Below are 21,905 nucleotides of genomic sequence, written 5' to 3'. Positions count from 1 at the left end.
CAGTACAACAGATGAGGAGGATGGCATAGGGCGTTAGTCATACATAGTGTTGCCGTAAGTCATTGTTGACTCAGTGACACCAAACAGGTGTTCCTATAACAAAAAGGCCCATAGATGATTTTGAATTTCTTACAGCTTAGGAGACTAGAAGTCCAAATTCAGGGTGTGGCTCTAGGGGAGTTCTTGCCTTGTCTGTAAACCTCAAGCAGTTGTTATTATCCCTTGATATCAGTTTTCACCAAGTGTGTCTGTGTCTATTCTGTCCCTTTTCTAAGTCAGAATGATTGATTTGGATCTTCCCTACTCTGTTAAGAGCTTATTAACATAGCAAAAGGAAACTTCCTGCTCTCTCAGAGTTCCTGTTTACAGGTACATATTTTTAGGGAATACATTTCCAACAACTTGTTATTTTAAAATTACAAGCCTGAAATCCATTTTCTTTCCATGAAAATCCTGAATTAGAGGGACAGGATGTAGAGAAGGTAGAAAGACCAGTCAGCTCTTGCCACAGAAAAAGAGGAAAATGCAGTTTCTCTGGGCGGCGCAGTTAACTTAGCTGCTGTAACCTAAAGTTTGTAAGTTTGAGTCCCTCTGGACATCTTGAATGGAACTCTGGCGGCCTAGTTGGGTAAGAAGTTGTGCTGCCAACTGAAGATAATTGGTTCAAATCCACCAGATGATCTGTGGGAGAAAGATGGGAATTTTCCTTCCATGTGAATTAGAGCCTCTGAAAACCTGCTGGAGGGTCAACAATGAGTAGGTTCTGACTGGACAGCATGTAACAATGGCAACAGGCATCTTGAAAGATTGTTGATCTGTTTCTGAAAACTTTCTGGAAGGTAGGGAGAGAGGAAGAGTGAATTAATCACTTTTAATTAATGTCATAAAATGTCTGTGAATGACTGAAATGCAATATGATTTGTAAACTTTCAAATAAAAAATTTTTTTGAAGGAGAAAATAATATATATTCAAAAAGAAAACACTCTGGGCAGAAATCTGCTCTGACACGCATAGGTCCCCCCTGAATCAGAGTCCACTGGTGAACAACTGGTTTTCATGACAGGGGTGTGGGAGAATGTATAAAACACGGGAGCCTGAGTTTCTAAAGGTGCATAAAGTCTTAACTAGGTAATTGAATATTTTTCTATTTGAGTGCTATTGGGTAGGAGAAAAAAAAATCCATACATCTCGTAGAAACAATCTATGAGAACAAATATATTTCTGTAGTTACTCTGCTCACTAATTATTTAAGTGTCAGTTGTGGGAGCTGGGAGGTTGAGCTGAGCTCCTAACCATCAGACAAACCCTTTGTCCTAAAGGCTAGCCAGAGTTTCACTCTCTCTGGATTCCCTGGGTTCCGTCTCTGTAATTCATCTCTCAGTGAATGCATTTTCCCCCCTGATGGAACTTGGGCTGCTGATGATTTAGGATGCATTTTTATGTGGTTAAGTAGGGTAATCAGATTAGAAGACTTCTCTGCAGACGAAACTGACATGTAAAATTGGATTTTCCCATCCTTACTATTTGAAATGAGAAATAAAAATCATCTTTTCTCGTTTACTGCCAAGACACTCCCCGTAGAGCAGGTTGTGCATAAAGTAAATGCTGTTTTGGGTGTCTGGTAATCTTTTAATTATGAAATAAAGTCTTTTGATTTTAATCTTCCAAAATGTACAAAACTGATCCAGGAAAGCAGCCATTTAAAAGTTCACATCCTGCAGACTTCTTTAGATGAAAAGCTTCCCCCTCTACCCCGTATTTTGCAAGCTGACATAAAAATATCATTAATCGTGTCTCGGTTCCACCACTGTCTATAAAAGACTCTTCATTTTGGAGTCCATCCGGAGCCATGGAAGTCATATCAACAGAGTCACTTCCTGGGTTCTGGAACCAAGACCTTAGGCCACAGTGTCATAACCAGCGAACAGAGACCTGGGTCCAGACTCATTGACTCATTCTTTGTCATCACATCTTCCTAAACTCATTCTTATCTCTCACCATGCATATAAACATATATGCACACAAGAGAATTTTTAAACTAACACGTATTATTGTTTTTGTTCTGTTGGGGCATCTAAAACAGCTTGTACAATGAAGAGAGAAATCTGCTGCGAATTAGAGAGAAGGAAAGACGCAACCAGGAATCTCACCAAGAGAAAGAAGCATTTCCTGAAAAGATTCCCCTTTTTGGAGAGCCCTACAAGGTACTTAGCTGTATGTTCCAATCTGGATCTCTGATGTGACGAGATCTTGTCTACAAAATCATTTATCCTAAGGATCTCTCAGTGTGCTGAAATCTGACAACATTTTGGTTTGTAATGTCTGTCTGTCTTGTGTAGTAATGAGTCTATCACAGACTCCTCACTAGCAGATTAAAGTTAAAATTACCCCTTAAATGTAATATGCTGAGTATTAATTGGGAGCTCTGGTGTCCAAGTAGATAAAGAGTTAATCAGCCAATGCAACTCAGGCAGTTTGAATCCACTGGCTACTTTTCAAAAGAAAGAGGAACAATCGCCTTTATTCACAGCTTCTGAGTGTCAGCTACAGTTGATTTCAACTCAGTGGCACATAACAGCAATGTATTTGGGGGCTTTAAAGGAATGAGAATAAGTAATGTAGTTTATTAAATGTCAAATATGTTCATTCCCCCCCTTAATTAACTCTTTCTTTCATTTTATTTCAGACAGAAAAAGGTGATGAGTTGTCTAGTCGAATACAGAACATGCTGGGAAATTATGAAGAAGTAAAGGAGTTTCTTAATACCAAGTCCCATCCCCTTCGCTTTGATGCTCCTGAAAACAGGTTGGGAAAGCCAAGATATCCTTTATTTCCTGGAAAGGGGAGCAACATTCCATCCCACTCCTTCCAGACTAGTGTTCACCACCAGCCCATTAACACTCCTGCCTCTGGACCACTTCCTGTTGGTAACATTAGCCACAATCCAGAGACGGCACAGCCAAGAATGGAAACAAGTCTCCATGCCAAAAACTATGGCCCACCGGATAGTCAGCACCTAGCCCAAGATTGCCTGGCTCAAGAAAGGAATAGCTTTAGTGATCACAAGAAAGTTGACTACAGAGCTGATGGAGACCACTGTGCTTCAATGACTAACTCAGCCCTAGAAAGAGAACTTTCTCCTTTACTTGCCTCTTTTCCTTTCCTTCTCCCCCCTTTGTCACCTATACATTCCAGCCAACATGGTCTTCCCAGGACACAAGGAAGCAGCAAGGTTCATAGCAGTAGCCACAGTAAAGGTTACTGCCCAGCCAACTCTCCCAAGGACCTGGCAGTGAAGGTCCACGAGAAAGAGACCCCTCAAGACGGTCTGTTGGCACTTGCCAACCTTGGGGCAGCCCCTCAGCCGTCTTCTCAGACATTTCACCCACCCTCCCTACCTTCAAAAAGTGTTGCGATGCAGCAGAAGCCCACAGCATATGTCTGGCCCATGGATGGTCAAGATCAGGCTCCTAGTGAGTCTCCTGAACTGAAACCACTGCCAGAGGACTACCGTCAACAGACCTTTGAAAAAACAGATTTAAAAGTGCCTGCCAAAGTCAAGCTCACCAAGCTGAAAATGCCTTCTCAGTCAGTTGAGGTGAGTGGAATTTCATATCTTGAGCGAATTCCAGTTTGAACAAAGAAGACAGAGATGGGAATGTCTGGAGAACAGGGTAGAGGCTCGCTGGCTTTTGGATAGGATTTTTAAAAAATTTTTTATTTTATTTTGTGTGTACCGTCAAATCGCATCTGACTGGTACAGGTAGAGATTGTCCCTCCTTCTCCAGCAGAGCATCTGGTGGATTCGAACCACACGCCTTTGGAATTGCAATGCAGCTTCTTCCCACTAGGCAGGATTTTTTGAGGGGATGGGATTAGTATCTTGTTGACTTGTGAAAAAGTTGGGTATGTTAGAGATGGCATTGGATGAAATGCATTTTGAAGAAAGGTTCATAATACTTTCAGTGTGCCATAATTTAGGTACAGTAAACCAGATCTTAAGAGTACCCTCTGATGTGTTTTAAAGAGTGCACACACCTGTGTAGCATGCCCACTAATCAACAGAGATTCTATCACTGGAAAGTTTCAGGAGAGTTTTGAGCTGTCTTTGTTTTCTTGATTTAGGGGAAATTTGGCTTCCTTAACAATGTAAAGGAAATTTTTTTTAATTAACGTTTTCTTAGGTTAGCTCCAGTTTTCACTCATATCTAAAGTATAAGAAAAGTGAAGTAAAAATAAAAGCCTTTTATTTTTGCTTTCTAAAAGATTTGTTCGCTGCAAGATTTGTCATCTGAAAAAGAAGAGTAGATCTAGGGGGACATCTCATTTCAGAGTGATACATACAATGCTGAATGAATGTTATCCTGCTGAGGTTTTTGAAAGTAACCAGAAATGATGAATTATTTCAACCAAAGAAAAATTATAAAATTGAAAACTGGCCGCAGTGTGCTTCATTGAGGTTTTAAATTCACATCATTTACTATCAAACTAAAGGAAGTGTGGAATTGCCTGTTAATAAGTCTGTGAGATCTTACCTGTGTTGGGAAAACATTCTGATTGGTAGATCATTGTCCAGAACTATGTGTCTACTCAGATACCACCTTAGCTAATGCCAGAAGGTAGAATGCCTTAAGGTTAAAAGAAAGCAAAGACTTTCAGGATCCTTAGCTAGAAAGAGAACTCTTATCTTTAAAGAGAAAAACTTGCTTTTTTTGGCTTCAGCATTGAGTTTAGAAGAGGTTAGAGCGGTGTCCTCAGCCCACTCTTGAGTTCTGAATGCTGCTGGGGGTCTTCAGAATGGAACTTGCTTGCAGGTTGTGGAAGAATGAAGAAAGAAGGAGTAAATAAAACAAATGAAAGATTCAGTTAGATGAGCCATTCACTGAATATTTTATGCTGCGAGTGAAGTGTAGGGATAGAGGACTGCAAGGAGGAATAAAAAGGAATACAGTCAGCCTTTTCTTATAATCCAGATAATAGAGCACAGAATGCTTTGCTTATTTTAAAAATAAGATCTGTTGTAGGTTCCTCATTTTAAAAGCAGAAAAGGAACAGCTTAACAAAAACTAAACAAAACATCTAACTAAACTACTGAAAAAAAAACCGGCAAACTGTTTTGGGACAAATTGACAAGTGTTTTTATGTTACCTACCAAGTGCCAAAGATATGCTGAAATGTAGATTTGGTTGCCAGAGTGGTGGTGTTGGGCCCTGTTCCAAGAGAAAGTGAAGAGAACCTGCGTGACTATTTTTCCAGGTTTCTAAAGCCCCACAATTTCTACATTTCAAATATAAATATATTTGAAGACAGTCTCTGCATATTGTCGTAGAAGTGGGCATTTGAAGTGAACAAAACCATCCACAAATCTGATGATTGGAGAAGGGGGCTTACTTGGCACAAATGCGTCTGCCATCAACAGTTGAGGAGATGTACACTTTGGTCTGTTTGAAGTCAGCATGCCTTTTTACTACCCTAACCCCAACCTGTCTCTGTTTGGGGTTCTCTCCTACCAGTGGCAGCTGCAGAGCCACCTGCTTTAGGAGCCCAGTGCTGGTGTTACACAGAAGGATGGACTTGAGGGGCTCGGCAGTTGAAGGTTTTGAAGTGACCTGCATGAGGGAGGATTGGGAGATTAGATTTGGAATGAAGCACTTGTAAATCTGGAAAGCAGGAGTATTCGGGCTGTCTGGCTAGGTTTTGGCTTTAAGTTAGTGTTTTGTTTTGTTTTTAACTTCACATTATTTTTTCATGTCGTTCATACTACCAATTTGGGTATGTGGTTTATGTTTTAACAAAATAGAAGTTGGATTTATAATCTCAAATTTTAGTGCTTCTGCAAAGTCAAGATAAGAATCAAGGGAGCCCCAAAAAGCAGAGAACCAGTCCCAAACCAAGTGTATTTTGAATATAATGGCAGCAGCTGCAGTCCAGTTGCTTATGTATGACTCTTGGCAATTTGATACATGTCAGAGTGACCTGTATTCCATAGGGATTTTTATGTGGATTTTTCACCAGGCTTTCGTTTGAGAGACCTTTGGGTAAACTCTATCCTTTTCATTGGCAGTTAAGTGTGTTAACCATCTGCGCTATCCAAGGACTCAATACTTTGAAAACAGAGTAAAAATATTAGCACTTCCTTATTTTTGAGGTTGAAGCAGAACGATAGAAAATGAATAGCAGAAGTTGACCACCATATGTGTATGCAAATAGTATGCATGCTACACAGTTTTTGCACGGACCTTGCAACTCCCTGTGCACTTAGGTGCGTACTTGCATGAAATAAAACATAATGGTAGTAATAAAGTTAAAAGAAAAGATTTGAAGTTAGTGCATTTTCTTTATTTGATTAAATTTGTTGAAGGCAAGTCAGAAGGGATTTTCTCTTTCCTGGCTCTTGGACTGTGAGGATGGTTGAATTTTGTGGTTGGTTTTACTAACATTTTTTCAAATGAACCAAAATAGGAAAGTTGCCTTGAGTTTGGTGTTTTGTTGTTTTTGTTGGGTTTTTGTGTTTGGTTTTTTTTTTGGTTGATTTTGGGGAGGGCATTTCTTCACCCTTAAGCTGCTTGAGTATGGATCTCTTACACAATTCTATGTCCTTTCACCTCACAGAAAAAAGTTGGCTTGTTATAGTTTAGTTGGTTTTCTAAAACATAATATTCATTCCTGGCACAAGTCCTTCTCACAGTTAAAACTTAGTCTTTTTTTTTCTTTTTGTTAGTATAAAAGAAAACCTTTATTTAAATAAAAACTAAAAATATGTTTATAGCCTCAGAAATCTGATGGAAGAGGGTCACCATGAGTCAGAATTTGTAGTAGGGTTTTTGGTTTTATTTTTCAAGTTTATAAGGTGTTTTCAGTAGAAATCAACTTGATGACAGTGGGTTTGGGTTCAACTTTGTCATCTTTGCTATTATTTTATAAAAATAGTGATCCAAAACTTTTCTTTTCCATTTATAAAACTTAGACTTTCCTAAAATTCTAAAGGAAAAAAAAAATCAAAAGGTCAGTATTCTTACTACATAGTGGTCCGAACCACAAAATTCTGTACTTGGTGTTCTCTGGGAGTTTCAGTTTTAACTCTGTGTCAGATGGAAGATGAATGACAGTGTTGAAGTGCCTGATCTGAAGGCGGGGCTAGGGCTCACTGACCTCTCGGAGTTACCCTCCAGTTTTGCAATTACTATACAGAGAGGCCTAAGAGCTTAAGAGTTGAATTTTCAACATACACTTTTTATCTTCTAAAGAGAAATGGAAGAGAGAAACCATGGCATCTGTGTGTGAATATTCATGCCCATGAATCCCTGGTTTGAGAGAAAGAACCTAGATAAAATTCAAGATGCAGGAATTTTGTAAAGTTCTTCTATTGAAAGGAAGAAATGGAGTAAAGAGAAACAAGCAAAGCAAATGGTATACTGGAAATAGAATATTGGAATTGGCATTTTAAAGCTAAGCTTCTAGTCCTTTCAGTTTGCAACCATGGCCCAGAAAAGTGAGGTTATAGTTAGCAGCAGTGCTAGAACCAGACCTTCCAGTTCTTTAGTCTACTTGATGTCTCATGGCAGCAATAGCAGCCATGATGTTAATGTCAGTAAGATAGACCTTTAACATGAGCTGAGCCTTCTCCAGAGACTGAGCTCATGCAGAGCCTTTCAGGGAATACGCCCACCCACTGCCATTGAGTCAATTCCAACTCATCGTGACCTTCCATTGGGTTTTGGAGGCTGTCAATCTTCAAGGAGAGATTGCCCTTCTTTCTCTCTGGGAACAGTTGGTGGAATGGATCCCTGACCTTTGACTTTGCAGAACACACATGTACTACTTTGCGTGTTTCTCAACTCCAGCCTTTTAGCCTTTCGTTCTTTTTAATGCTCTTTTGTTTATCCTTTCAGCAAAATTGTATTGAATTCTGTTTTATTTAAGGATTCTGTAACAGAAAAAAACACACTGAATGGCCTTAACAGACAGACTTATTTTCTCTCTGTTTAGAAAGCAGGACGTCTTGGGGAAGACTTTCTCTCTGTTGACTCTCTCTTTTTTTTTCTGGATGACCCTGTTTTATTTCAGCATCAGTGGGCCTTTTGTTCTTTAGTGATCTACATATGTTCTTGTCATTAATATTCCCCTAGGTCTAGGAAGTTCTCAGTACAGGATCTCTGGATCCAAATGACCCAAAGGATACTCTGTCTATGGCTCTTTCTTCAGTTTGGGTGGTAGACAGGTTTTCTTTTTACTTTCTTTTTATCTCTTAAAAGATAACAGGTGATGGAGGCCACACTAATAAAACTCCTCTTATATTTCATGGGGCACTGATAGATTAAGGGTATTGTATCCAACGCTAATATTATGACATTGAATTAGAGCTTCCATCTGTATGAGGATGTTTGCATCCCACCCTAATTTTTTTATAACCAGTTGACTAATCATGTCTTGGGGAATGATTGCATCATTATGTAACTGCCAAATTACACACTCTGGTGGGGGACACAGTTCAATCCATGACAGAGCCCTACTATTTTGCAGAAACTGTACAAAGCCCTAGGGATATAGCTATGATCAAACAGGATAAGGTTCCCTCTTTCTTTAAGTCTTTTGCTCTATAGTGGATATAGACAGTTAACATGGGGAAAAAATGCTGGTTTTGATAAAGGTACTGTAGGAAGTACAGATGATTATGAGAGTGTGAAGAACCACAGGAGGTCACTTTAAAGAAGTAATTAGGAGCCTCCCCTCCATTTCAAAGAAGGAGATCTGTCCCTTTGGGTATGTAACGTTGTAATAAATCTATCTTTACTATTTTGCCCTTAAAAAAAAAAGTGGTTAGGAAAGGACCCTTTTTGAGGAAGTGACTTATACAGAGATGTGAAGGATAAACAGGAGTCAGTTATGCAGTTAGAAAAGACATTTCTTTTCGGACACAGGAAACAGGAAGTGCAAATGGCCTGAAGGTGGAAAAAGAATGAATGACTTTATCAAGAACAGTAATGAGGGCAGTATGACTGTAGTAGCAGAAGAAGAGCAAGATGTGAGATGAGATTTTAGAGATGGGCAGAAGTAAGCTCATGCAAGCAAGGTCTTGCAAGCATTGCAAGTGTGTTCATTTCCTTGGATTACCATAACAATAGCTACAAACTTGTTAGCTTAAAAATAACTGTTAGCAGTTTTTTCACAGTTGTGAGGCTAACTCAAACAAATTCAACATTGCTGTCAAGTTGGAACTGATTCGTAGCTGACCCTCCAGTGAGTTTTTAGAGGCTGCAAATCATGTTGGAGGAGATTGTTCATCCTTTCCCTAATGAGACAGCCAAAGGATTCAAATCATCTGACTTTGAGTTAGCAGAACAACTCCTTACCCATTAGGCCACCAGAGCTCCCTATTCTGTACACCAGACATCTCAAATCAAATTATTAACAGACTTTGTTTTTTTTCTAGAGACTAAGATAGATTCTACCCAGGCCTTTGTCTTAGCTTCTTTCTAGAATTTGCCAGCAACCTTTCCCTGGGTTTGTACCTGCATCAGTCCAATCAGTGCCTTTATCTTTTCATGGTCTACTCTATCTCTGCCTAAATTCTCCCTCTCCTTTTTCTTATAGAACTGCCTGTTAATGGATTTAGGATGGCATATAACAACATCAACAACTACATCCAGTATCATATAATTCTGAGATTCTTAATTATATCTGCATAAGTAAGGTTACAGTCATAGGTAACAAGGGTTAACCTTTTTGGGAGGCACATTTCAACCTGTTATAGTAAAACATTGAGATTTTATTTTTAAGTATAAAGGAAGACTATTGGAAAATGAGCAAGAGAAAGACATCCTTTTTATAAAACCTCACTATAGCTTCTGGATGGAGAGTGGATTGGAAGGAATTGGAGAGATGGCATAAGAGATAGGAGGTGATATTGGCTTATAATATTGTATGATAAGTAAAAAAAAAATTCTAGATATATTGTGGAAAGGAGCTCCCAGGACAATATATAATTAATTGGTGATAGAAATAGCCTTCTTCCTTTTTTGAAGGAAAAATAGTCTATTTAGGTTCATCCTGGAGAGGGTTAAACTGGGCTACTCCTTGTAGGCAAGGATTCTGAGGCTTCATCTGACATGCTTTGGACATGTTGTAAGGAGGGACTGGTCCTTGGAGAGGGGCATCATGCTTGGGAGGGTGGAGAAACTGTGCAGGAGGGGAAGACCCTCTATGAGGCGGATTGATTCAGTCACAGGGGTAATCGGGGTGGGTGTGTTGGAGACCATGAGATTGGCACAGGACAGAGCAGGGTTTAGGACTAGCAACTCAATGGCACACAACAACAACAACAACATTTATGATGAAAGTGTAGACAGTTAAAACAGGTTTCCATTCAGCAAGCTTTACTGGTTATCAACTGAGATGGACGCTAAATGGAGCAAAATAGATTTGAGAGGGGAAATTAGATCCCTGGATGAATGGTACCTGGAGTTTGAGATGATTTTATAGTATGTCCTGGGGGAGAAACAGGCAGGCAGGTATAAATTAGAGTTCACCTGAGGGGAAATGGCAAGGCTGTTGTTGTTGTTGTTGTTATGGTTATGTGCTGGTGAGTCATTTGTGAATCACAGCGATGCTATGTACACCAGCTCTGAACTCTGCTCTATCCTGAGCCAACCTTATGGTGAGACTAGAATGAATGTATTTGGGTTTTGTCTGCATATATTATTGTTGGTTGCAGTTGAGTCCGTTCTGACCCATGGTGAGCTAATGTGTACAGATTACACATTACTGCTCCAAATGGTTTTCAGGGCTGGAACTTTTTAAAAAGCAAATCTGCAGGTCTTTTTTTCACCTAGAAGTGGTTTGAACTGCTAACCTTTTTGGCTTGGAATCAGGTGCTTAATTTATTTTGCAAACCAGAGCTCTTGGTTTGCATTACCCATGGAAGACCATCTGTATGTAGTTGATACTTGAAGCCTTGTGATGGGACAGGTGCCACTGAGGGAGCCCTACCCCATCAGGAGTCTGCTCTCAGAAGGACTTCTAGCTCTTAGAAACGTGATGGAGAGTTGCTATGAGTCAGTATCGAGCCCAATAGCGGTGGGTTTGGTTTTAGTGAGTATAATTTTGGACATTTTCAAATACTGAGATTTCATTAATCTTTAAGCAGACATTGTTCCTGTACCTTGTTGAGACAATTCTGATTCAAAACCATACCATATGAGAGTAGAATTGCCACCCCCCCACCCCCGGCTTCCTGAGGCTTGTTCCTTAGAACTGCTGATGTAAACCTCTACGCCGATACAAGCTACTTACTATTCACTTCCTGTACATAGTCTGGAGATTTTATGCTCCAGACACCCAACATCATCAAGGAATTCTGTACACAGATAACTTTATTACTTTGATACTGATTTTCTCATCTACAACATTTAAATCCTGTCGGTCTGTCTAAGTTAAAGAGCTCTAGCGCATGGGATCGAATCTAAATTTGCTATATAAAAAGTACTGCCGATAAAAGTATTTTAAGAAAGCCAAACCTGAACAGCTAAATAAGACTTTGTCAGAACCTTCTACTTGCCCACAAAATGTGGAAATCACAGGGTGAAAAACAAGCTCTGTAGGGCAGAGAGCAGCCAGATCTTAGGGACTCCACAACTGTGTTTCTGCCTTGGGACTCTCTGTGACCTTCTCAGGACCCAAAAGCCCATCCTCTATTGATCATGGAAGCCCTAGGAAGAGTTCTCTCTAACCCTCTTGTCATCATGACTACCTTCCCATGTTTTCAGGGCTGGAAGGTTTTATGAGAGGAGACTGCTCAGTCTTCTCCCATAGAGTAGCTGGTAGATTAGAACCGTTTACCTTCCCATTAGAAGCCCAACAAGTTATGAAATATTCCACCAGGGCTCCTTTATTCAAGTTAAAAAAACATCAGAAGGTAACTGGCAGACGTTTTAGGGCAGAAGCTACAAGTAGGCAATTTGTAGGCTAGATTGGGGCTGCAGACTGTTTTGTTTTGCTCACGTAATAGATTTGTTGGTGTTCCCCCACCCCCATCCCTTTTAGCCAATATTTTTTACAAACCTCAGGTTTGAAGTAAAAATTCAGATTTTCTGTTTCTTCAGAAATTGCCAGCTAAAGCGGAATTGAGACTGCTACCTTTAATTTCCTGGTTCCAGCAATTGTTTGAACTTGAGGAAACGCTTTAAACCCTGAAGGAACATTTCAATAATATAGGCCAAACACTTTTCGAAAAGTTCTAAATGAAGCAAGGCAAAGAATAGAATTGCTTATAGCTGCCAAAGAGGAGAACAAAACTTTGAAACTTGAAGTTCTTTTTGGGTGGTATTAATCAGATTGTTTTTCTTTGTGTGTTTCACTTTCTTTTCCTTCTGAAAATGCCAGAAGTACATTTGGTACCAGCATAAGAAATTCCTGTCCCTGGTTGTTTTCACACTTGAGATGTTTGTGTATGGTTATTGGATCTCTCTTGGGTCTTTCAAGTTGTCCCTTTGCCAAGATGGAGACATTCAAGTCTTTTGACTCTTCCCAGGCTGTGTGTTCTCCCTGGCTCTCCCATAGCCACCCAAAGTCAATTTAGCACTTCTCTAAATTAATTGGGACTTCTTTTGAGCCAGCTGATAATCTTCAGGGACAGAAAACCAGCTATTTCCAGGAGAGCCCTGCTGATGACTTGAGTTAGTGGTTTGCTTTTGGCTCTTTTGGGTAGGAGTGGCCAATAAGCATGAGACATTTAAGCAGCATTCCTCTTAAGAGAGGGTCTTAGTTCGTATTATCATAACAAGCTTATTTTTTTGGCCTTATGTTTTCTCTCTCCAGTTGCCAATAGTTGTTTTGGTTTTTTTTAAATATCCTTATTTTCCATGGTTTCTTTGCTGCATGTTCACATTCCCCAAGAACTCAATAAGCAGCTATTTTTATGTTGGTTTTGTTTTCCTTTTAATTGTTGAACACCCCCGTGCCCCCCACCCCCAATGCTTACAGATTCAGGATCCAAAGACAACATTGATTTTTCTCTTGAACTTCATTTTATTCTTCATTTTAAACATGGCATCCTTTCTCTGCGTCTTTCCCCCTCTAACCCCATGGAAATTTGTCAAGCCTTTTCTAATCTCTTTAATCTCTTTGGTTGAAGAGTTTTGAGGTTTAATGTTTTAATCTAGGGGCCTCAGTATTTTATGTAATTGGAGGTCCTGTTTCTAGTTTCATATATTCCTCAGATATATAACACATTAGGACTTCTGGTTGTCATTTACAAATACTAGCACTCTCAGATTTCATATTGGCCAAAAATTTGGTGCTACATGAATTAAGAAAATAATTATAAGTCATGCAGATCTCTTAGCAGTAATTCTTGCAAACTCTATAGACTCTTCTTCCCATTAAAGCTTAATTTTTAATATTCATCACTCTAAAGTAAGTGTATTTGCTTGGCATTTTTGAAGTCTTTTTTAAAAATAGAATTTTATGCTATATATTAATGCCAATATTGTCTTCATAGTTTTGAAAATGTAGTAATTTGCAAAAAAAAAAAAAAGTCTTTTTCTCATTATGGACATTCTTACAAAATATTAAAAATCTTTCCTGTTAGGAATGATTTGATTATGTTCTTGCTATGTGCCATCAAGTCACCTGTGACTCATAACAACCCTATGTACAATAGCTTTGAAGCCTGTCCTGTCCTGAGCCACGCTCACTGATTCCAATACACCTACCCCAATTGCCCTGTGTCAATCCACCTCATCAGGGTCTTCTTCTCCTGCACTGTCTCTCCCACCCTTCTGAGCATGATAACCTTCTCCAAGCATGGATCCCTCTTGGCCACATGCCCAAAATATGTGAGACGGAGCTTCCAAATCCTAGCCTCTAAGGAGAAACTTGGTGTCACCCTCTTCAAGACAGATCTATTTTTTTCTTGTCAGTCCATGATTTGTCCAAGACTCTTCCCCAGCACCTTGGCTCAAAGGCATCAATTCTTCTTCTGTCATCCTTAGTCATTATTAAGCTCTCTGACAGAAGGATTCACAGTCCACTTTACTATGCTTTTCTTTTTCTGTAATCTTGTCATGACAATAATACCTAATCCTATATTCCTTTTAAACAATTCTCTCCCTCATCTGTTTTAATGCAGTATACATTATTTACCCCCTCTTTTCTTAGATTCCCCCTAGCCTCGATGTCAGTCCGTTTTACAACAGGGCCACTCTGCAGTATTTGTCCTTTTGTGACTGTGATATTTCCTCCAGGGTCACTCATTTTGTATAATAGTTATGACTTCTTTGTTTTTCAATGAAATAGCAAGATTTTTAAGGACCTATTTTCCAGAGTGCTAAATGTTCTCTAATGTGGCACTCAGCCTTTACCATCCCCTACCCCTGCATAATGACTGAGGAACTGGTTGTGTCCACTCCTGAACAGCAGTGTTCTCAAGGCATGGTGTTTTCCCATGTAAATGTTTCACCGGATGGCTGCTCTCTTAGTGTCACAGCTATCTTGTTCCTTAAGCAGAGCTGCTGGCAGGAATCACCACTTACCATGCTGTACTGGTTAAGGGCTTGTGCCAACTTGAGTTGGCAGAAATTATGTAATCAGTCTCCATTTTGTAATCTGATGTTTGCAGCCAGTCGGTTGAAGGGGGAATTCCTTGGGAGGCGTACCCTATTGAGTATATACATTTCACTAGTTTTACTCCTCTGTCAAACCCAGTTTAAGATCTGTGTGATGAGTAGAAGGGTTTATGACTCAAGCTTGTAAGTGCCAGAGGCAGGAGCATGAAACCAGGACCCTTAACTCCTCTTCAAGCGTCCTTTCTACTAAATAACATGTTGTAGTTGGTGGTGGTGGTTATGTGCCATCAAGTTGGAACTAACTCACTCATAGCTGACCCTCGAAGGCGTTTTCAGAGTCCTTAAATCTTACAGAAGATTGACCATCTTTCTTCTGAAGAACAGCTGGTAGATCCGAACTGCCTGCCTTAGGGATGATAATACAACTTCTTCCCACGAGGCTACCAGATTTCCCTCAAAATACCATGGAGTAATGATACTCTGTGTAACACATTGGAAGAAGTGTTAAGCACTCTCTGCTTTTCTGTATGGCATTACCTTGATGTTGTCACCCAATGAGTCATTTTAATGCAGTGTGGTTCACATGAGAGGATGATGCATATTGGTGGCCATTGTGGTTTGCTCTGAGTCCTTGGAGAATTTAAAAAAAAAAAGGGTTTTATTTAGATCCATCTTCTTTGTTTAATTTTTTAAATTATTATTTAATGAAAATTTACAGAGACTATGGATTTTCATTCATTCATTGTTGGACTTTTCTCCCTGCCCACCCTTCCCCGGAGTTGACTCTTCTCTTTGAAAAGCAAAAGAAAAATTCTTTCATTGTTATACAGCTCCTCCCACCAAGTCCACTCCACTATGCAGCCTTTGTTCTGGACTCCTGTCATGACAATAATGCCTAATCACATATCCCTTTTAAACAGTTCTCTCCCTCATCTGTTTCAATGCAGTTTACATTATTTATCCCATTTTTCTCAGGCTCCACCAACCCTCGATTTCAGTCCTATTTTACAACAGTGGCACTAAGTAGAATTGGTCCTTTTGTGCTGATATATATCACTCAGCATAATGTCCCCCAGGGTCACCCATTTTGTATAATATTTCACAAGTTCCTTGTTTTTCAATGCAGCGTAGTATTCCGTTGTGTGAATATACCATAATTTCTGTATCCATTCGTTTGTTGATGGGCACTTAGGTTGTTTCCAGCCCTTTGCTATTGTGAACAAAGCTGTGATAAACATGGGTGTGCATATATCTGCTTGGGTGGCAGTTATGGTTTCTTTGGGGTATATTCCCAGTAGTGGAATTGCTGGGTCAAATGGTATTTCTGTTTGCAACGATCTTTATAGCTATCAATTATTTTTTTTCTTGTTGGTCTCACAGTAGGAGACGTTTCTTCCTCTTGCCTTCCCACTTGCACTCCGTTAGTTATTTTAAACCTTTCCTCATGTCATTTGGCCCTTTGTTCTCAGCTCAGTGTTACATTCAGACCTTTCCCACTTGAAAGAATAAAACCAACTCTTCTTCAATCCTGTCTTACTCTAATTATTTCTTTCTTGTTCACTTCACAATCAGAGCTCTAGGGATAGCTTGTTTGTTTTTGTTGTTATTAGGTGCCATCGAGTTGAGCACAACTCTTAGTGACCCTATGAACAAAAGACCTGAAGCCTAATTATTGTCATTTCTCAAAGCTCTTAGAGTTTCTGTAGGTACATATTCTGCCTCTACTTCCTGTCCTCACATCCATGCTGTCAGCCCATTGCAGCCTGATGCATTCCGCTCTACCCCTCTGCAGATGCTGGTGGAGACCACCAGTGGACAAACATGGATGGATTTAGGAAAAGTTCTGCAGTCCTTAATATGTTGACCTCTCTGTTCCGTTTGGCGCTGTTGACCATCATCACCTTAAACATGCCCCCTTTATTGTCTGGCTTTTTTCCACTTTGGATCTGCCTTCATTTTGTTTGGAGGGTACCATTACCACTCCCTTTCAGCTGTCTTTTCTCCCTCTCTAAATTTGTCCAGGTAGTCTAGTCTGCATTTAGTAGTTTCAACTATTGAAATACTGATGGTTAATATTTCTTTTTCTTAGTCTAAAACCTCAAAGACATTTCCTGGGCACAGGTTCCTTTTAGCTAACTTCCTACTGGAATTTTCTAGTACATGTTGCACCTAAACTAAAAAACCCAAACCCACTGTCAGTGAATTTATTCTGACTAAGAAAGGCTTTGTAGGGAAGAGTAGAACTTCCCATGGGGTTTCCAAGACCAAATCTTTTCAGGCAGCAAATTGCCACATCTTTGTCCTGCAGAGCAACTAGTGGGTGTGAACTTCTAACTTTTGGAGTGATGGATGAAGCACTTCATGATCGTCCCACCAAGAATCCTTAGGTGCTGCACAGATATCCCAAATTTAGTATGTCTGGAACTGACTTTATTATATATCCCTTCATCATCTCTCTCCCTCCCTCTGCCTCAACCCCTTCCTCCCTCCCTCTCACTCTGTGTCTGTCTTCTTCTCCCCCGCACCTTTATCCTGATTATCAGTTATTAGCCTCAATTCCTTTCTTTACTCATTCTCATCCATACATACGTCTGTCTAGTTCTATGGATGTTCCTTTCTAAATGACTTCCCAAGCTTCATTTCCTCAGCCCTCAGTTCCCATTTGCTAGTTTCAGATTTGTGTCACTTTCTCAAACTTTTACAGTTGATTTCTAAGTGATGTTCTTGCCTCTTCTCTTCAAGCCACTGTTCCCCATGAGAGTGATCTTACTGAGTTGAAAACTGGATCAACTCATTCTTGTTTAAGCTCCTTCGCTGTTTCTCCATTAGATAAAAATCTGAAATATCCAGTTGTCTCCTTGACCATCTCCCCAGAGTTGGGGCGTAGCCCTCCTCAAGATGCTGGCTTGTTCCCTGGCTGCAATGCCTCGGGCCCTCTGAAAGGTGAATTGCTCCCTGCGCTCCTGCTGTCCAGACATCCAGGTCAGCTCTGGCCTTTGGTGACTTGTTATCCTATCTTGTTGTATTGGGGTCTTTCCTCATATGGCAAACATTTTTATATCAGAAATTTCTTCTCCTCCATAATTTGTTCTTTATGGCTAGTAAAATTGAGGGCTGGAACAAAACATATTTGTGACTGTGTGCTTGGCTTTAGGCTGTCTATCCTACCCATTTAGATCCAGGGTGTGAAAGGCGATCTCTCTTGAATATTTGGCAGATCAGAGATGGGACACAATTTGATAGAGACTGAATTTTCTATTTAGGACTTTAGTTGGGAAACAGACCTTCTGCTTAACATTTTCTTGAATTGTTTTAACATTTCCAACTTATGTACTTCCCACGTCATTTTGAGCTTTCTTATGAGTGGGAAGGGAGCACTGGTGGCCTAGTGGCAAGAAGCTGCACTGCAATCCCAAAGGCATAGGGTTTGAATCCATCAGCTGCTCCATGGGAGCAGGATAGGCAGTCTCCTCATGTGCATTTAACTGCCTCTGAAAACCAACCAGAGGGTCAGCTATGGGTGGGTTCTGAGGAAAACCATTCTGTTTGCTGGGAGGTTTTAGTGAGCTCTAGACTTTTAATTTCTGTACTTTTTTTTATACTGAGTTTGAAGATATATTTGTCACATGTATAAGGTGCTTACTGCTTTAATATTATGCCTCTTTTCTTTATTATCACTTATTTCTTCAGAAGGAAGCTCTGATAGCCTAGGGGTAAAGAGTTAAACTACCAGCCCAAAGGCATGTTGTTCAAACTCACTAGCTGCCCCACAGAAGAAAGGTGAACAATCTCCTCCTCTTCAATTTACAGTTTCTAAAAGGGTCAGCTATGAGTCAATTCCTGCTCAATGACACATGGCAATAACAACATTTCTTTTGCAGTAATGTATGTAATGAAGTAATTTTTAATCTTGAGAATTTTCAGTCTTAAATAGCTCTATTCAGTGAGTCACTTTTTAGGAAAAGACGCCAGCCATTTTGGGTATTAACCAATATCCTAGTAACTCAAGAAGTATTGACTCCGAAAACACCTGACTGGTAACCTGGGCTTAATTCTCTAGGATGATTAATTATCTAACAGTCAAGGGTAAAACAGACCAGAGTCCTGTATCTCTCTCATACTCTCTCAAGATTCCAGCGAACTAGTTGCTAAGACAAAGGAAAACACTGGAGCGTTGTTCTGGACTTAATTGAGCCTATTATGTTCTGACTCACCTAGAGAGCTCACAAAATTATTCCATGCAAGGCATGTGGAATAACTATACTGTGGTTTGTTTTGCTTACTTGGTTCATGCCTCTCATACTCTCTCAGGCTGTGTATGTCAGTGCGCTGACATGGGCTTTGGCAGGAGCGTGTGAAGAAACAAGAGCTCTCCACAGTAATGCAGTGGAATTGCCTCATCCTTTGGCCCCCTCGTCAGAGGCATTTTAGACTGCGTCAAGCCCTACATAGCTTTAAAAGACTCTCCCCTTAAGAGTGGGCACATATCTTCCAGCCCCGGTTTCCCAAATCTCTTAGTTGGGTCAGAAGGCAGCATGAAAGTAAATTCTGGAGAACTGTCACCCACAAAGAGAGTATTGTCCTGATAGGTATATTGATTTAGTTGCCAGCATCCAAATGTTACAGCTGTCATTGGCTTTGGCAACATTGACACCATAGAGCTTACAGTCCTTGAAGGTAACAGTTGAGGCTCTTGACGGGAGCTCCAGTGCTTCCCTGAGCGATGGTTAGTTTTTAGGGAGTTGTGCTGCTACCCCCAAGCCATGCTTCTGTGGAAGTTCACAGCCACCAGTGACTCTGTGGGAGAAAGATGAGCAGCCTCCTTCTGTGTGATTTCTAGCTCTCAAAGTCAGAGAAGGTCAGCTGTGTGCTGGTGCTGACTAGAGGGTAATTAGTGACAGGGACAAACTCTGTCTGCCCTAGGCCTCCCCAGGCACCCTTAGTATCACCATCTTGATCCCAGTAAGCGAAGTGTATTCTCCTCATGAGTTTCTGTGTTGTTGTTGTTGTTGTTAGGTGCCATTGAGTCATTGAGTCCAGTACAACTCATAGTGACCCTATCAACAAAAACCCAGATCTGTCCTGTGCCATCCTTAAACTTCCTGACACATAAGAGCCCATTGCAGCAGTCACCATGTGAACCCACCTGGTTGAGGGTCTTCTTCTCCTTCACTGACCCTGCACCATTCCCAGCATTATGTCCCTCTCCAAGGAATAGCATCTCCTAGAAACATACCCAATGATGAGGTGAAGCCTCATCATTCTTGCCTCTAAAAGAGCATTCTGGCTGCATTCTCTTGGAGACATATCTGTTTGTTCTCTTGGCCTTCCTTGGAATGTTCAGTGCTCTTCTCCAGCACCACAGCTCCAAGGCATCAATTCTTCTGTCAGCCATGTGATATTTCTCACTTGGTACATATCCAGGAGATGAGAATGCTGTCAAAAGGATTTATAATGACATTTCCATGATGTTATTTAATGAAAATAAAATATTGCTCATTTTGAAACTTTAAAGGAAATGATCTCAAGTATCTACTTTGCTTTTTTAACTTTCTTTATCCTAACATGGAGATGTTTTTCTTAAAAGAATTTAGATGTGTGATTCAGGTTCTTGCTTATATTTTTAAAGGGAGGAGGGGGGGGGGGAAATCCCACTAAGAATGTTAATTGACCTACTACAAAACTTTTAATGTGACTGGCTCTACAAAGGCCGTGGATCGTGGACTCGGCTTCACAATCACTGGACAAAAAACATGCTTGTCCTGAAGTTTCATTTTCTTTATGATGAGTTTTGATAAGGTTGAGGAGAACGTCTGTAGTTATTTTTTGTTTAAGAAGTTTGAATTACAGCAAATTAGGTTTCTGCTTTTCCTGTACCAAATCCAGTAACATATCCTTTAGTTCCTTTTATTCTACTTTATTTTTCTTGATTTCAACACTCATTTATCAATAAGAGCAACTTTCTCCCTTTGATCTTCACAATATTGATTCTCCAGCTAACTAGACAACTTATGGTGTGGTTTCTCTAAGGCACAGGTGGGCATTTACTATTTAAGCACTGGGATATGATTATTTTGGAAATTTTCCAGATGGTTCTTTCTTGGATGCCATCTCCCACCCCCCTCCATAGCTGTCCGTGCCAAGAATTTTGATGTGGTTAACAATACTTATGGCTAGATATGAGTAATACATATATAATTCATCCAGTACTGAAAATACTTTGGAGCATGTTGAAAGAATATTTGCCTTAAGATTATTTTTAATTAGGTTGTGTTTCCAGGCAGTGTTTTTGATAAGGGGAGACTTAACATTTAAATTTTGCCATCATTTTAACTGTTAAACCACAGGCAAGTTGCTTAACCTGTTCAGAGCTAAATTTCCTTTTTATGAAATAGAAATTTCCTATTTATGAAATAGAAATGATAATGGAACCTTCTGATGGCACTTGTCAAGTTTAAATAAGAAAGGCGTATGAGGCAGTTTTGCCACTCTGTCACATGGGGCCAATCTGAGTTGGAATCAGTAACAATAAAGTATTGAACATCCACCATGTTTCCAGAATTCTAAAATTGCACAAGTTACAATAACTGTAGGGGGCTAATGACAACCTATCAAGAGCTTTTAGTCTCTCCAAAGCATCGTGGTACATATGAAAAAGAAATAATGGTGCTCGCTGAACTATATAGATCGGGTATTGTTCATTCTGTGGTCTGCAGTCTACATTCAGTAAGGCTTATTTCTGCATAATTTGCAGAGGTTCCCTGAGCCTGACAGAGAGGATGGCAGCACATGGATAGGCTAAGCTGATTGGATGATTTAAGGGGTAGAAGAGTCACCACAGCTTTTCTACAGAAATATCCACACAATGTTGTAAGACATCATTTTCACTTTTGGTTCAAATGCATTTTTTATTGTTGCTTAGGTGCAGTGGAGTTGACAGTGTTTCCTAATGATTTTATGAAAAGTAGAACCATTCTCTGTCAGCTATGCTCAAGCGCACTGTTAAAGTCACTGTCAGTTCATTTCATTGAGGGTTGTCTTTTCTTTCATTGACTCTGCCTTTTTTCAATATCATGTCTTTTTCCAAGGACTGATTCCACCTGATAACATGCCTTTGATTATTGTTTTTGTCGTTATGAACTGTCAAGTTGGAACCAACCCATAGCTGACCTTCCAGCAAGTTTTCACAGGCAGTTACTTGTAAAGAAGGAGATTGTCCGCCTTCTCCTGCAGAGCAGCTGGTGGATTTGGCAGCCTTTGGGATTGCAGTGCAGCTTCTTACTATTAGGCCACTTTATTATTATTATTATTATTATTATTATTATTATTATTATTAATTT

General features: G+C 39.9%; 1 protein-coding gene across 1 annotated transcript in view; it reads left to right on the top strand.

Annotated features, from left to right (window-relative positions):
• The first annotated feature begins 1,076 nt into the window (after positions 1-1,076).
• The window catches only part of AFF1 (AF4/FMR2 family, member 1), a 114,334-nt gene continuing 93,505 nt past the window's right edge, over positions 1,077-21,905 (top strand). The window contains 3 exon segments of the mRNA XM_006885319.1: positions 1,077-1,129; positions 2,085-2,205; positions 2,688-3,599. Of these exon segments, the coding sequence (XP_006885381.1) occupies positions 1,077-1,129; positions 2,085-2,205; positions 2,688-3,599 (1,086 nt within the window).

This window comes from Elephantulus edwardii, unplaced genomic scaffold, assembly GCF_000299155.1.
Source record: "Elephantulus edwardii isolate Elephantulus edwardi_28Jun2011 unplaced genomic scaffold, EleEdw1.0 scaffold00042, whole genome shotgun sequence".
Taxonomy (NCBI): domain Eukaryota; kingdom Metazoa; phylum Chordata; class Mammalia; order Macroscelidea; family Macroscelididae; genus Elephantulus; species Elephantulus edwardii.
Note: the sequence above shows the minus strand (reverse complement) of the source record. Positions and strands in the feature narration are given on the sequence as shown.